Consider the following 14624-nt stretch of genomic DNA (forward strand, 5'->3'; position numbering starts at 1 on the left):
CATTTCAAGAGGAGGGGAGCTCTTCACTCAGCCACAGAGGAGAGGAAGGAGACATCGATGTCAGACTGACATTTAACAGACATTTTTGGGAGATCCAGTTCCTCACAAAAAGCAAAATAAGAACAGAACAATCGACTGCAGCCATTTGCATGTGCTGTTTCCCACTTTTCAGATATCCCTACCTCCCATTCTTTCTCTGCTAACTACATTCCTTCCTTCCTTCCTTCCTTCCTTCCTTCCTTCCTTCCTTCCTTCCTTCCTTCCTTCCTTCCTTCCTTCCTTCCTTCCTTCCTTCCTTCCTTCCTTCCTTCCTTCCTTCCTTCCTTCCTTCCTTCCTTCCTTCCTTCCTTCCTTCCTTCCTTCCTTCCTTCTTCCTTCCTTCCTTCCTCCTTCCTTCCTTCCTTCCTTCCTTCCTTCTTCCTTCCTTCCTTCCTTCCTCCTTCCTTCCTTCCTTCCTTCCTTCCTTCCTTCCTTCCTTCCGTTCCTTCCTTCCTTCCTTCCTTCCTTCCTTCCTTCCTTCCTTCTTCCTTCTTCCTTCCTTCCTTCCTTCCTTCCTTCCTTCCTTCTCCTTCCTTCCTTCCTTCCTTTCCTTCCTTCCTTCCCTGTTCCCCTCCCATTCTCCACTTTGTGCTTACCATCTGAATGCTTGGATCCACTGTGCTTTACATATGCTGTTATTTTCATTTCTCTATAGTCTTGCTAGGTGAGAGTCTAGTGAAACCTATTCTCAGGCTTGAGCTGCTCAGCCTCCTGGTTCAGAGAAACATATTTTTTTTCCCCTTCCATGCCCTCATCAAATTTCCTTTGCATTGACACAGAGTTTAGTAGTCAGCTGAGGTGAGCTGTTGATTGTAATGGTTGCAATCAAGACACAGAGCAGAACTTCACTGCACTTGGCATGGTACACATAGGGAGCAAAATCATGACCTCTGGCCCCAGAAAGTTTAAAATATGAATTAAGACATGAGAGAAAAACAAATTAGACAAGGAGACATTGGGAAAGGACCATGGCAATGTAATTTCAATGCTCCCAAAATGAAAAAATTACCTATGGAGCCATATCACTGCAAAGCTCCAAATGCCCTAAACTTTCAGTACTCATCAATGTACACCCCATAGTCCACCAAAGACATGATGCTATTCTCTGTGAGAAATGTTGCAGTAGAATTCATCAATAACAGATATCAAAGTAGCAGGTTTAAATAGTTCATTCTTATCTCCTCAGCTTGCTACTGCTCTTAGTGTCATTTTTCCAAGGACCTTATCTAAAAATGGATCCCATATCCCAAGACAAAAACCAGATTCATAATGAACTGAAGTCACATGTTTTTTTAAACACTGACCTCTCATATGTTCCAAAATTATTCTTCAGTTCAAAGAGGAATATCTGTTTTCCTCTATTTTGGCTATGAACAATCATCAGGAAATGATAAGGCAAGTTAGTATTGTGATTTTTGGATAATTACAACTCTTCTCCTTCCAAAAGAAACCATAATGGACTATCTATCTTTTCCCTAGTTATCTTAGATGCCAGAGAAACCCTAAAAGTAGTCAGCATTGGAAAGGAACAAGAGAAAAAGCAGTGATACATTCAGTGGCCTTTCCCACATTGGACACTGTCTAAAATCAGACACTGAGTTCATTTCCCCACTGATTTATGCTAGTCCAATGTTTGGCTTATGCATCATGTCATGCAGATGCACATCCCACAGGCAGCCTGCACTGATCAAAGTGAGCTCTTTCTGGAGTATTGGTGCTGGCCATGCCCTGTCAGGGGCTGCAGCTCTGCAGTTTGCACCTTTTCTCCACCCTTGACAAGCTCCTAGATTTCCTGGAATAACAAATCAAAGTTATCTCTAAGAAAGCCAGAAGAACTCACCTTTGCAGTACAACTTTTTCTTTATTTTTTTTTTTTTGGCATGTGCTGCTCTTTTCAGCAGCATTAAGGCTGTGTTTCAAGACCTCCTGGAGGAATTTTGAACAATAGAGGAAAGATGTGGAGTACAACAGTAAAAAAAAAAAAAAAAAAAAAAAAAAAAAAAAAAAAAAAAAAAAAAAAAAAAAAACCTGGCAAGGTCCTAAGTTTATTTGAAGACCTATAGCATAAAAACATGTGAGGTTGTATTTAAGAAAACAGATACATGAATAATCTGCATTGATGCAGATGAATAATGTTTTGTGTGAGAAGACAAAAATAAAAATTGATTGAAATCTGTATTTTGCTCAATCTGCCTGCATTTCACTCTGTACTCAAGCATGCTCACAGACCCAGGAAATACATCCTGAAAGCTTTACACATATGATTACTTTTCTTAATCCCCAGCCTCACAATCTTTCTCTACAGTAGGACATAAACTTCTGCTTAAAGCTAAATACATGTAAGAATTCCTCTGATAAGGGATGTTTTTCAGAGTTAGGGTCACAGACTCTATCATGTCTAGTACTGCATAAATACCAACGGAAATTTTCAACATTACCACTGTGTCTGGGGCCAGGACATATGATTAAGGAACCTCTTGATAACCTTGCACTGTTTAATCATCCCTCCTCTCAGCAGCTAAGCAATAGAAAGAAGGTAACAGATTAATCTGCCAGTGAAGGCAGATTGTAGCTGCATAGCACAGTGATGATTCTCTTAATGCCATTGTGTCACAAACTCAGCCAAACAAGCTTAAGATAAGGTCAGACTAAAGCTTTCACAATTAACCAGTCTCTGGGGTGGAAGTTTTGTCTCAAAATGAGGACACCTGAGCACAGAGTACTGGCAGCACGTGGGGACATTTTGAACCTTTATGCCATCACTGTGTCCTTCACACAGCTGCAGGAACTGCATTCAGTTCAAGAGAAGTTATATAGAAGACAAAGATTTGATGCAACCAGAAGGTGAATTCCCCCTGTTCCAGTGCTGCCTGAAGGCTAATCTCAGAACTAGACTCAAACCAGTTTAAATACTAGGTAGATGATTCATCACCACAAGAAAATACCATGGAATTTTGCTTCCCTGTAGGCTACACCTGAAAACACACTCCCTTTCTCTTCCATGATGCATTCCCCCAAGTCATTTTACCACAATGGATAAACTGATTATAGTTGCAGGCTTATCTTGTGGAGATAGAGTTCCTACAGCTCCCTGCCACCCCAAAATTATAAAAAATAAAAAATACCTTGATTCTATGATTCTATTTACCTGAATGAATATGAACTATTTATCTTAGAGTCCTCTCATAGATAATGGAGAAAAATAGGGCCACTGGGTGAACATTCATCCTATTCTAAAGCCTGTTGAATCAACTCCAAAATGCCTCTTCCTCTCCACTGATGCTGAAGGATGAATTGGGAGATCACCAGCTTAGCTGTATGGAGAGGAGCTGAATCCCACTCAGCTGGGAGTATCAAATGAGATTAAATAGCCTCTCCTAATGTAAAGCACAAGCAATTTATGAGGTACGCAAATCCAGCCATCCAGAAGTGCAGCAGGGTCAGAAGGACCTGGGCTGGCTGCAGTGGCAGAGGAACTGCAGAAGAGCTCCCATGGAAATGTTTGGCTCTCTCTTGGCAGGAAAATGAAGCAGCTCCTGCCATGATGATGCCAACACAAAGAACTACATTTTTCTGGTAAGAATAACAAGCTTGTGTGGAGTTTTTGCAGTAAGAAAAACTCTTATGAGGGTTTTCATCATTATTAGTAGTATTTTTAGCATTATTGTGTCTCCTAAGAGTTTGGAGCCAGGTAAAAACATGAAATGAAGACTTGATAGCTAACCTGGTGTCTGTAGCCAAAGCAAAAGATACGTGAAAAGAGAGGAAGGCATTCATCCAAAGGGAGTGCCAAGGAAACACAGAAGATATTGCTCAGAGTGACAGGCCATGGTTTTGAGGTAGCAGGGTCTCAACCATTGCCAAATGTTATCATAACAAATGTTGTCTGTAATACAGCATCTTGTATCCTTGGGGTGTTGCATAACAGGTCATAAAATAATGAGAGTCTTTTGCAGCTTGAAAACATGAGGCTTGGAGGAGTGACTTAGTGCCCTATCAACAAGCAACTGCATCACCCCATAAATATCTATCATGAGGAATCTAACTCTGCACGTGCCTGACACATATTAGCATGCAGTAATTTTATCATCACATTGTATTTCATTTCTAAGGAGAGAAAGAGCATTTACTTTTCAACAGCTCCAGTAAAATCATAATTTTGATTCTCTGTCAGCTATGAACTTCTGATATATGAAGTTGCATCCCTGACTATATTTGTTCTGGAAGCATCATTGTACAAATATCAGTGCACAAATAAGATATTATTAATTACAGTGAACATGGCCACAGGGAGACAAAACAATTAGGTATTTTGACTTCCTACTAAAATTGTTCTCTGAAACATGATGGGCTTGAAGTGGCTATTACAATCTTTGTTACTTCAGAAGCATGGATGAAATTTCAGGAGCACATAGTACTTCACTCAACCTTCAAAATGTTGTAAACAAATACTCAAATCTCTTCTAAAAATGTTTCATCTCTCTCAGTGCACTGCCTTGTCCAGACTGAACATTCATTTCACCATCACAGTTACAGCATTAATAACCTGAAGGGGTATTCTGTTTATAGTGGGGACAAGTTTAGGCCCTGTGAGACAAATTTCCAGCTGTCACTTTTTGAAAAGGGTGTTTTCTCCAGTGAGAGCTGTATTGAAAGCATACAGCAGTGTTGTCCAAGTATATAGCAAAAAATATGCAAAGGGATGGAACTTCTTCCCTGAAAAAGCTCAAGGACTGAAGAGCAGCACAGGGAAATTTTACTTCCTTCACCCACAATCTGTGCAAAACCTCTCTGCAGTGTGCCTGGAGAGTTAGAGAGTGCTGGCCTTGCCATGCATCCTCTCAGGGAAGGTGACTGTGACCCCAGCACTCCATCCTGTGTGCCAGGCTGCTGGGAGGGAAATGCAGGGAGCCCAGGGCTGAGAAGAGCAGTGTGAAGCTGCCAGAGCACAGAAAGAAGGACTGACAGATGTGTTACTTGTGAGTTTGGGAGGAGCAAAAAATGGTCAAACTGTTAGTCTGGCCAGGGAGGCAGAGGGCTGACAGGGAGACCTGGGACTGTCACATTTCTCACTGATACATTGGTGATGTTTGAGGGCCTCTTTTACTGAAACCTTGACAGTACATCATCTGATTGAGACACAAAACCAGAGGAGGAGGCAGCTCTAGACTGCTCCACCCCATGTTCAAGGTGGTAAAAGGCTTCCTCCAGGCACTCCTTGAGAATCTGTCTTCTTGGTCTCCAGTTTAGCTTCCACTGAAGAAGGGGACTTAATTACCCATTTTCTAAAACTGGTGGCAAAGGTGGTGATAAAACAGCTTCTACTTTAGCTGAAGATGATATGCTTTCACAAGTAAATCATATTAACTTCCCTGGGGCTTCAAGAAAACAGCTGTTTTGTATTTTGAATGGGCTTTGAACTAGAATAGATCTTTTGTGGTACTACAGCAAACAAATCAGACTTCTTGTACTTTAGTAGCATGCTTACATTATAAAAATCCTTGGAGATGAGACATTTTGGTTGCTGTATTCTCTCTTGAATAAACCAAAATACTGAAGGCAAATAACTGAAAACAGCAGAGTTGGACTTGGTTTTGTGGAAGCATGAATCTCATAATATTTCATATGATTTTTCATGTCCAAAGCAGACACTGATAATATTTTATCAAAATGCCTCTCAGAACTATATACTTCTAGCCAGTTAGGTCATTATACCAAAATGAGGCAATTTTTCTCAGCCAGCAAACATTTTGAGTATCAGCTACAGCTCTCATTAAACAGATCCTTCTTCCCACAGCCAGGTCTTTTGGCTCTTATGGGAAACATCCTCCAGTTGAGATTTTGAAGGTAACAACATCCACTGTGCATCAGTTTGCTGGCAGTAATGGAAAAGCTGGAGTGGTAAATGACAGAAAAGAGTTGGTCTGCTAAGGCATGGATTTTCTTCCTCTTCAAGCCTGGTTAACTACATTGAGAGTTTACCTTTAGGTCCCTCCTACAGGGATCAGACAAAGTACATTAATTTGGTAAGTGAAAAAACACAGGCAATTTGTCATAAATGTCCAGTGTGGTAACTCACTGATATATCCTAAATTCTACTGACGACTTTGGGAGTCCTACAGTACATTTTCTGAGCTTCTGCTCACATGCTTGTCCATATGGTCTTGCATTGCTGCAATGCATTGAGGCAGATGTGCTGCTCAATACAGAGCTCAGCTAAGACATTATCACTTCACTGTACACTGGGTTAGGTGCTGGCCCAACACTATAACAGCATGCACACATCAGAAACAGCATATTAAATGTGTTTACATGAGTGTGCCCAGGCTGTAGTCACTATCTCTTGATATTTGTCCATTCTTTGGAAGTCACTGGGGTTTGGAGAGTGAGTTTGGAATGGCTCAGTAACAGAGACCTGCATGAAATCAGAGGACTATATATTCTTTCAATACTTGAAAATATTTTTAATGTGATGAAGGGTCCTTCAGTTAGTGCTTTTGTTGGTTTTTGGGTTTTCCCCAAGACTCTTTAATAAATGTTTTGGAAGTATGAGTAGCCAGTTGGACAGCTGGGTTTCAAAATGTCACTCACAAAGCAAAGCCATTGCCAACACTGAATGAACTTATGTTACCCCAATCACATGCACACATTTTCCTGGAATTGTAGTTTTTCTTGAGTAATACTTCCCTAGCAATTCAGGAAAGTATCCTAGCGTGGTTTCTGGGTCACGTTGCTAATTAAAGTGAAAAGTTTTGCCTGTCTTTGTGGCACATTCTCTGTGTGCAAAGTGACATACGATAGAGTAACATGATGCAACTTTCTGCAATTCAGCGTGACTCAGATAGAATTCCCTCCCCAGCTGCACTCAGTGACCACTGCAGTCTGGGACTGTGAATTGTCAAAGCCAGCACAGCCTGTTTCCATGGAATCATGGCTCAGGCAAACCCATCCTGGCATCCTGGAGTGAGCCCATTCATGTGGTGCCCACATGGGATTGCCACAAGTCCATCTCCACGATGTTCCTGCTCAGGATTGACTTTGGGGAAGCAGGAGGACCCTAGATGGCATCCTACCACCAGCTGAATGCTCCCACACCTTAAATCACATCTGGGAAAAAAATATAATAAATACGCAGCTGTCCTTCACAAAGAAAGGAACCTGAATCTTTCTTAATGCAATGTGAAATTGTTCTGCTGTTCATTGGTACAGAAGCCCATATACCACCAGGATGTTAAAAAAGATATTCTGCTTGGTCTTCCCAAGGCAAAGGGGGTCTGTGCAGCTGTAGTGGGGGCACTCAGCGTTTTGTTTCCATTCCTCAAATCCCAGCAAGATGTATGACAATTGGTAAAGCATGCTGGGGAGGCAGGAAGCAGGTGGAGAAGTAGATAAGGGAATTGCACGTAGTAAGAGGAATGAGAAATTTCTTAGGAATAAGTGTTTCTGAAGGAAAGTTACCATAGCAGATTTGCTTCCCTGCAGCAGCATTGCTCAGGTCATTTTTCCCCCTCAGCACTATGGTCTCAAAGCCAAGTCCAAGAAAGGGCAAAGGCCAGTTTTGCAACTAGACTTACTTGCCCTCAGAGAAAGACCTAAAAGAATCACAGATCCCACTGTGTGATATCTATAAAAAGTATTGTACAAGGGATTTTTTAGTTGGAATAAGAATACATGAGTTATCACCTACAACTGTACCTTATTTATTTTTCCCAAATGCCAGTGTGGTGTCCACTGGAGATAAGACACAAGTAAACCTTATCTGGAATAGGGCAGTGTTGATCAAAACAAAAACTGCAGACATCATGACAGAGGTCCCACAAGCCAAAGTTTGCACCAGTTTGTTTCCTGTTTTCAGGCAGATCTTTTCTCTGCTTGCCTCCTGTGGGAGTCTACATTGATATCACCCCCTAACACCAATGCCTGTGGGGAGAAAGCACCAGCAGGCTGCAGAAAACAGAAACAAGCAACACTGGCTGAGCCCGAGCTGATGGTGTGTTTTGGATGCTTTCAAAGCACTAATTAACAAAAAGATGGCCCACTGAACCTGCCTTCCTGCCTCCCCTTGGTTTCACAGACTTTCAGATGTGAGTACAACTGATGGCAATGTTTAATTTCAAACATCTGATAATTGGATTTTTCAAATGCTGCATCTGATTAATCTGCACGGCCTGGTGTATTTTTCCAAGTTCTGCTCTATCCTCAGACATTAAATCCTAGCTGAGATGGACTGGATTGGATCAGCAGCTGGGAGGGATTTTTTTGCTATTTCTCATGAGTGAGAACTGTTCTTGATAAAGCAGCAGGGTGTTAGTAGTTGCCTTTCCAAATTGATAAGAGCCAAGGATGGATGCTGTGGCATGATAATAGTACAGGATTGTTCTGTTTGCCTTCAGTGCACCTTGTCAAGACAGTAGCAGATAAGTCAGAACAAATTGGCTTTCCTCACAAGTTCCCTGATAGCTTCTCACTTCTGAAGGAAAAACACAGTCATTTCTGCAGGAATACTCTATTTTCACACATTTTTGGCTCATCGTGCCAATCAGAGATGGTAATCACAGAGAGTCAAAAGCAGCAGACAAACCTGGGAGAATGAAATACTTCTGAAAACCACAATCTCATAATATTTGTTTAGAAGTGTGTCCTAACTTTGAAAGAAAGCTGGATTTGAGGATAAAAAACCTTGTTTAAACAGAGAAATTGTTCCCAATGACATTTCAATTTGCTTTTTCTAGCAGTTGAGCACTTTGCTGGAATTTCAGAAGTTGCTTTGAGGAAGAGATCCCATGACACACAGAAGATTTGTTAGAATCTAACTTTTCTAGAAACCGAGCAACATTTGCAAGCAGAGTTTAGAAAGCTGTGTAGATCTATCTGAAAGCCAGTGTCAGTTATAATTACAGAGACAAAAGCTTACAGCCACCTGTGCTGCTCAGGTTCCCCCCAGAGCTCTGTTTCAGCTGTACAGACAGACAGACTGCAGCTGCCTCTGGGAAAGAAGATGGAAAGAGCTCCCTGATTTCTTCCACCCGTGGTGTGATGGCTCTCCAGTAATTCCACACCTTCCCAAGGGCAAGGCATTCCCCACTTAGGTGGTCCAGGGCCTCAGGAGAATGGGGAGGTGCTGCCTCACAAGTGGACAAGGACTATGTACCAGCTGTGTTGGGAAAGTGACTTCCCAGACAGTGACAGTAGGAGAATAAGAAGATCTGTTTAAGCACGAACAAGCTCTTGAGGCTTCAATGTTTAGTGCAGAGGTAAAAAAGATTTAGCTGTGGAAAAGGAGTGCACATTTACCTCCAGCTAAGTCCACCTAACCCCTTGATCTTTTGATCAGAAAGCAGCTTTATAGTTCAGGGGGATTCCTCAGGCCTGTCCACTGTGGGCTTCTCTCTAACAAAACCAAAGGAGGGCTCAGCGTGGGTAGAACACCCCTGCAAAAGGGAAAGGCTCTGAGTCTGTTTAACTTGGAAGTGACCAGTTGCTCCTTTCTCTTGCTTGTCCTTCAATGCTTTATTAATACTGTGAAACAGCAGAATTGAGGAGGAAAGCAGTGAGATTTTAACTCCAAGATCAAAACTTGCAGCCTCATTAGAGAGGCAGTTCTAGTGTTGGAAGGCAGAACATGGATGATGGATCATTGGCTTTTCTTGGCAAAAAAATTGCCTCAGCTCTGATGAATATAGGACATAGCTCTTCACATCTAATTTTAAAATTCTGGAAAAAATAGTTTATGTCTGTTTTTGCTCTAGGAGAGGAAAAATTTGAGGGGGAGAGACAGAAAGAGAGACAGCGAAATTTGCGGTTCTCTAGCGGAGAGGTTCCAAAACGTAACAGACTGTCGGGACAAGAACTTCAATAAGGAATTTTAAAAGCATTTCCTGATGAAATAAAACTTTAAAAAATAATTCTCAGCCTACAGAAAACCCACATGGAAATCTAATTCTTCCATGAGGACTTCATATGTTAGGTTGGGATCCTGAACCAAGCCACTGGAGGGCAAGGGCCAGCCTTGACATCAGTTCAGCTCTGGAGCCGAGCCCTGCTGGACACCTGTGTGTCTGTGCTGCCCCAGCCTGGGGCTGCCCACTGCTTCCCACCATGAGCTGTGCTCCAATTGTGCTTCTGACTGCCAGACATTTGATGTTCAGGCTGAAACTTTCCATACCAGATGTCTGCCCCAAAATTATTTTAATCATTTTTTGCTTTTCTCTGTCAAAATGGTTTGACCACAGTGGAGGATGAAGCTCCTCCTTCATCCGTGCAAAAATTTTTTCTATTTCCCTACTGTGAATCACAGATTCAAATTTTTGACACCTGAGGAATCTTTTTTTCTGATGTATCTACTGGTACATTTGAAAAAAATCTGCCCAGATGTGAAAGCCTCCAAGAGCAGCAGCATAGCCCTCCCAGGGCTTTGCAGCAGTCAGGTGCTGTGCTGGTTCCAGTCCATTTGTGAGCAGAGTAGGACATGGGTGCAGGCCACCCATGGGGCTAGGAGCCCAGGACCTGCTCTCCTTCCCCTCAGGACTCAGGGTCTAGCATCCAGGGGCAGGAAGCTGCTGGATTTGCCTGTGGGAGGGGAAGGAGGTGAATACTCATGGAGGAGGGCAAGACTGGCCAAGGAGGCTGAGATCACCTTTGGAGGTCAGAACAAGAAATGGGTCAGGAAAAGGAAAGTTGGGGCAGTTAAAACCACAGGGACAAAGAAGGAAACTATGGATGGAGAAGGGAAAGAGGAATCATGGTCAGATATGGCTGGAAAACAAAAATGTCCATTAGGGCTGTCTCTGAGGAACTTGGGCAACACTGCTGAGGGTCTGCAAGGGAAAGGTGTCCCCATCCAGGAGGAAGTGAGTGGGAAGGAGTGTAACACTTGGATAGCACAAAAAAGAGACCAATCAGAAAACTGATCCCCTGAGTCATGGAGGTGAGAGAACACAGGTCAAGTGTTGGGAATACAACTAGTCAGGAATGGAGAGAGGAAGGAAGAGCTCTGCCAGAGGAGGAATATGTACACATGGTGGGGAAAAGGGATTCATGTGCTCAGAAGAGAATGGAGTTTTTGAAGAGTGAGGAAAAGCTAAGTGCCATGCAGATGTTGGATCATGGCAGCTTGATCATAAGCTTTTCATGCCTTTAATCAGGATATCTGAAGGGGGAAAAGAGAGTATTTAAATCCTCAGCCCCCTGAAACTCTATTGCATGATGCCACACTGACACCACCTGATGGTTTAAAGCATAAACAGGTTTAAAATTTCAGGTGTCCTGGGCAGAGCTCACCTCACTTGGATCCATTTAACAGGGGGCAGAGCAGCTTGCTGGTGCTTAACTCTGCCTAGGTCTCATTAGTTGTGTATTACCTGCATCCTGACCTTGTGGGTTTTATCCAGACAATGCTGCTATTGGTCTTTAGGAACTTTAGAATAATAAGGTAGGGTAGGTGAATGCAATACATAATTTCTGTGTACTGCAAATTCAATTTGAGGTGCAAATGGTAAAAATAACCCTGTGTGCCATCCAACACTGTGAGATGAAAGAAGTTTTGTGGTGTATTTCCACATATGTACACACACAGAATCCCTCAGGTCATACAGAGAAAACATCCCAGAGAGCTAACACTGTATGTAAAACATTAAAAAAAAAAACCAAACGGTTTAGCAGAAAACCTCTGTCTATACCAAAAGAACCAGAACAAGCTGAAAGCCAGTCTTTTCCTTTTGGCAATCAGCAGCCAATGCAAGTGAAATGCAGCATTTGAGTGTGACACCTTTTTGAGTGTGACCTATAGGATTCCTTTAGGATTTTGGAAACTCTATCATTTTCCAAGAAACTCAGTCAGTTGTTTCAAGAACAGTAGCCTGTGGCTAAGCTGGCTGCATGATGGTGGTAACCAAATTTCAGTGAAAATAATCCCAGTTGTACCTGTGTTGGATGGACAATCCTATCACAGTGAATGAGCTGTATGCCAGTTTAAACTAGCAAGAAGAGCTCTTGCATTTGCTGTAGGCAAAGGGGATAGGGATTGAAAGCTGACAGTGAAAGGGCTTTCTAGTGGTTTTACTATTGTGCTGAATTGACTTGTGTCCCACATGCGGATAGAATTATCAGCCCTGCCAATTATGAAATGGTTATATTCTGTATGAGAAAGCATGCTCTGGTTTAAATAAAGTGATTTGTCATGCAGTGCACTAAGTTGATGTATTAAACAAGGCTTATTACTCTGGTCCTAATGCCTTCAAAGAGTTGATTGCTGGGGCTGTAAATTAGAAGCTTGTGAGCAGCCAGCAGGCATCAGTCATCCTGGGGCACACATTGCTCACCACTGACTTATGGGGCTGGCAACAGCAGGCTGCAATTAGGCACACTACAGCATTTCTTCTCTAAAGCACAGGTCAGCATGCAGCAGGCTCACAGACCAGTGTGTGGTCATCGCTTGCAAGCAGGAGGTTTTCTGAAGTGAAAACAAAAATATTAGCTTGTTTTGCTCTGCTAGTGAAAAACAAATAATTTGTTCTGGACCACACACTGAATTAATCATTTTTGGACAGACTGCATGTGTAGAAACTTGTTCCAGTTTTTGTTCTGACTTTTCTAAATGATTGTCCTGGATGTTCTCACCCTGTCTCAAAGTCAGATCTGAAAAATCCTACCCTCATGGTGAGGCTCCAGCTTAAATTTTGTTTCATGTACTATATTCAGAAGAAAAGATAATTTCCAGGCAATGTGTTCTATTATTACTAGGTGCTGTTTATTTTAAAATCCTTTATTAATTTTTCTACTGAAGGAAAAGAAAAATGCTTCTCTGATATCTGGCAAATAAGTGAACAACTGATGAACACGTGTTTTTACAGGGAAAATTTCAATGCCAGCATATTAATTCCTGCAATTATAAATACCTGAAATAAAAAAGTGTATTTACCAAATATTCTAAATACTCTGACTCATGCTTCTTTTTCAGATTTTTTTCTTTTATTTTGCATGACTGAAACTAAAACTTTAACAAAATTTAACAAGAACAAAGCATCTAAGTACTTAATAACTAGTAAAAAAAAGTAATAAAATATTAGAGAATATGGATCTAAATTCCTTGTACATTCATTTTCCTCTATGGTTGCTAAAAATCTCTGCAACTAAACCATCACCAAAGAAAAAAACAACAACCTATTACCAAAATAACAAGAAACCCACTACCTTGCACATTAAATGTATTCTGGAAATTTGTATTTTTAAGAATCACAGTAAATAAAGCTGACTTACCTTCACAGATCCATTCTCATAGTCAGATCCTTGCAGCAGATGCAGAAAAGAAACTATGAAAATGTTCACAGTTGCCCACGGTTTGTACATTCTGATGTTTAAAATCCACAGGTTACTACGCAGTCGTACAGCTGGAAGTGTCTGTTTCAAAAGGCATTTCTCTACCACCAACACAGAAAAGCTTCCAGAATTTCTCTCATAAACTCACAAAGGATTCCAACATCTGAAAGTAAATATCTGTCTCTTTGCTGCTCAAAACAATTGTAAGTTCCTCTAGAGAATGTAATTTCTTGAAGCAGATCTTAGATACACTTGAAATAAAATCATGATAAGGTTTTAAATAGATATATATCTGTATGTATAAACATACACACTCACTAGCAATCAGGTATGGATTCCAGTTAATGAAGTAAATATATCTTCCACCAAGACACAAAGAGACATTCAAAATCCATCTGTGGTCCAGAAAATGTGAGAAATCTGCTCGATTCTGTGCTGTGTTACAGCAGGCTCTTAAGATGGTAGAGTAATGGCCAGTGTTTTGAGCCCAGAGCTGTAATCCAACTCGGTATGAAAACTTTTTTCACAACCTTCATGGAAGCTTGCAGAAGCATGTGTCTTAAATCTGATACAGACTTTGGCAGCAACACAGGCAAATTTTGGCTCAAATCCCATTTTCTTCCTACCAATAGCATAGCACTTTTTAAACTAACTGATGCAATCTAGAGTCCCATTATTTTAAAGAAGATTACCTGAAACATGAAACTTCAGCCACCACACACATACTTAATGTTACTTCTCTGAAAAAAAAAAAAAAAAAAAAGGGAGGAAAAGAAAAGGGAAAGACTGACTTTCTTTCATGTGCTCTATTTTATGTGTCATAGGGGTTTCTTTTTAAAGAGCAAAGTTAAGAAATATTTCTGACAACAAACAAGATTTTGATTTTTTAAAAGGAAACTAAAGACACAAAAGCAAAAAACCTCTTTTTAATGCAGCAAAATACAACCAGCTCCAAAATAAGTATTTTCTCTGTATATTTCTGCAGTTTAAAACAGAGATTTAAAACCAGAAATCAATAATTAAAAATTATAGCAGGGACAAAGACTCCAATAATTATGCATGTTAAATCTATATTGCTGTGCTCATATATATTGTGTTCAGGAGAATAGTCCCACTCTCACATGTTTTAGTGTTTGCAGAATCAGACTCCACAGTTAACATAAAACAGTCAAGCATATAATACTTCAGAGTCCTGGTTTCCTACCTCTGATGTCCAAACAAGTGCTGCTGTCTTAAATACAAGTTACCCTTCTCTACCTCAATTATTA

The 14624-nt window shown here is 41.0% G+C and overlaps 1 protein-coding gene across 1 annotated transcript in view; it reads right to left on the reverse strand.

The window, feature by feature from the left end:
• Positions 1-14096, reverse strand: part of VEGFD (vascular endothelial growth factor D) — a 30447-nt gene extending 16351 nt beyond the window's left edge. Inside the window, exon 1 of the mRNA XM_079297695.1 lies at positions 13297-14096. Within this exon, the coding sequence (XP_079153821.1) occupies positions 13297-13386 (90 nt within the window). The 5' untranslated portion in view covers positions 13387-14096. The remainder of the gene's footprint in view (positions 1-13296) is intronic.
• Between the last annotated feature and the right edge of the window lie 528 nt (positions 14097-14624).

Source organism: Erithacus rubecula, assembly GCF_903797595.1.
Source record: "Erithacus rubecula genome assembly, chromosome: 1".
Classification (NCBI taxonomy): Eukaryota; Metazoa; Chordata; class Aves; order Passeriformes; family Muscicapidae; genus Erithacus; species Erithacus rubecula.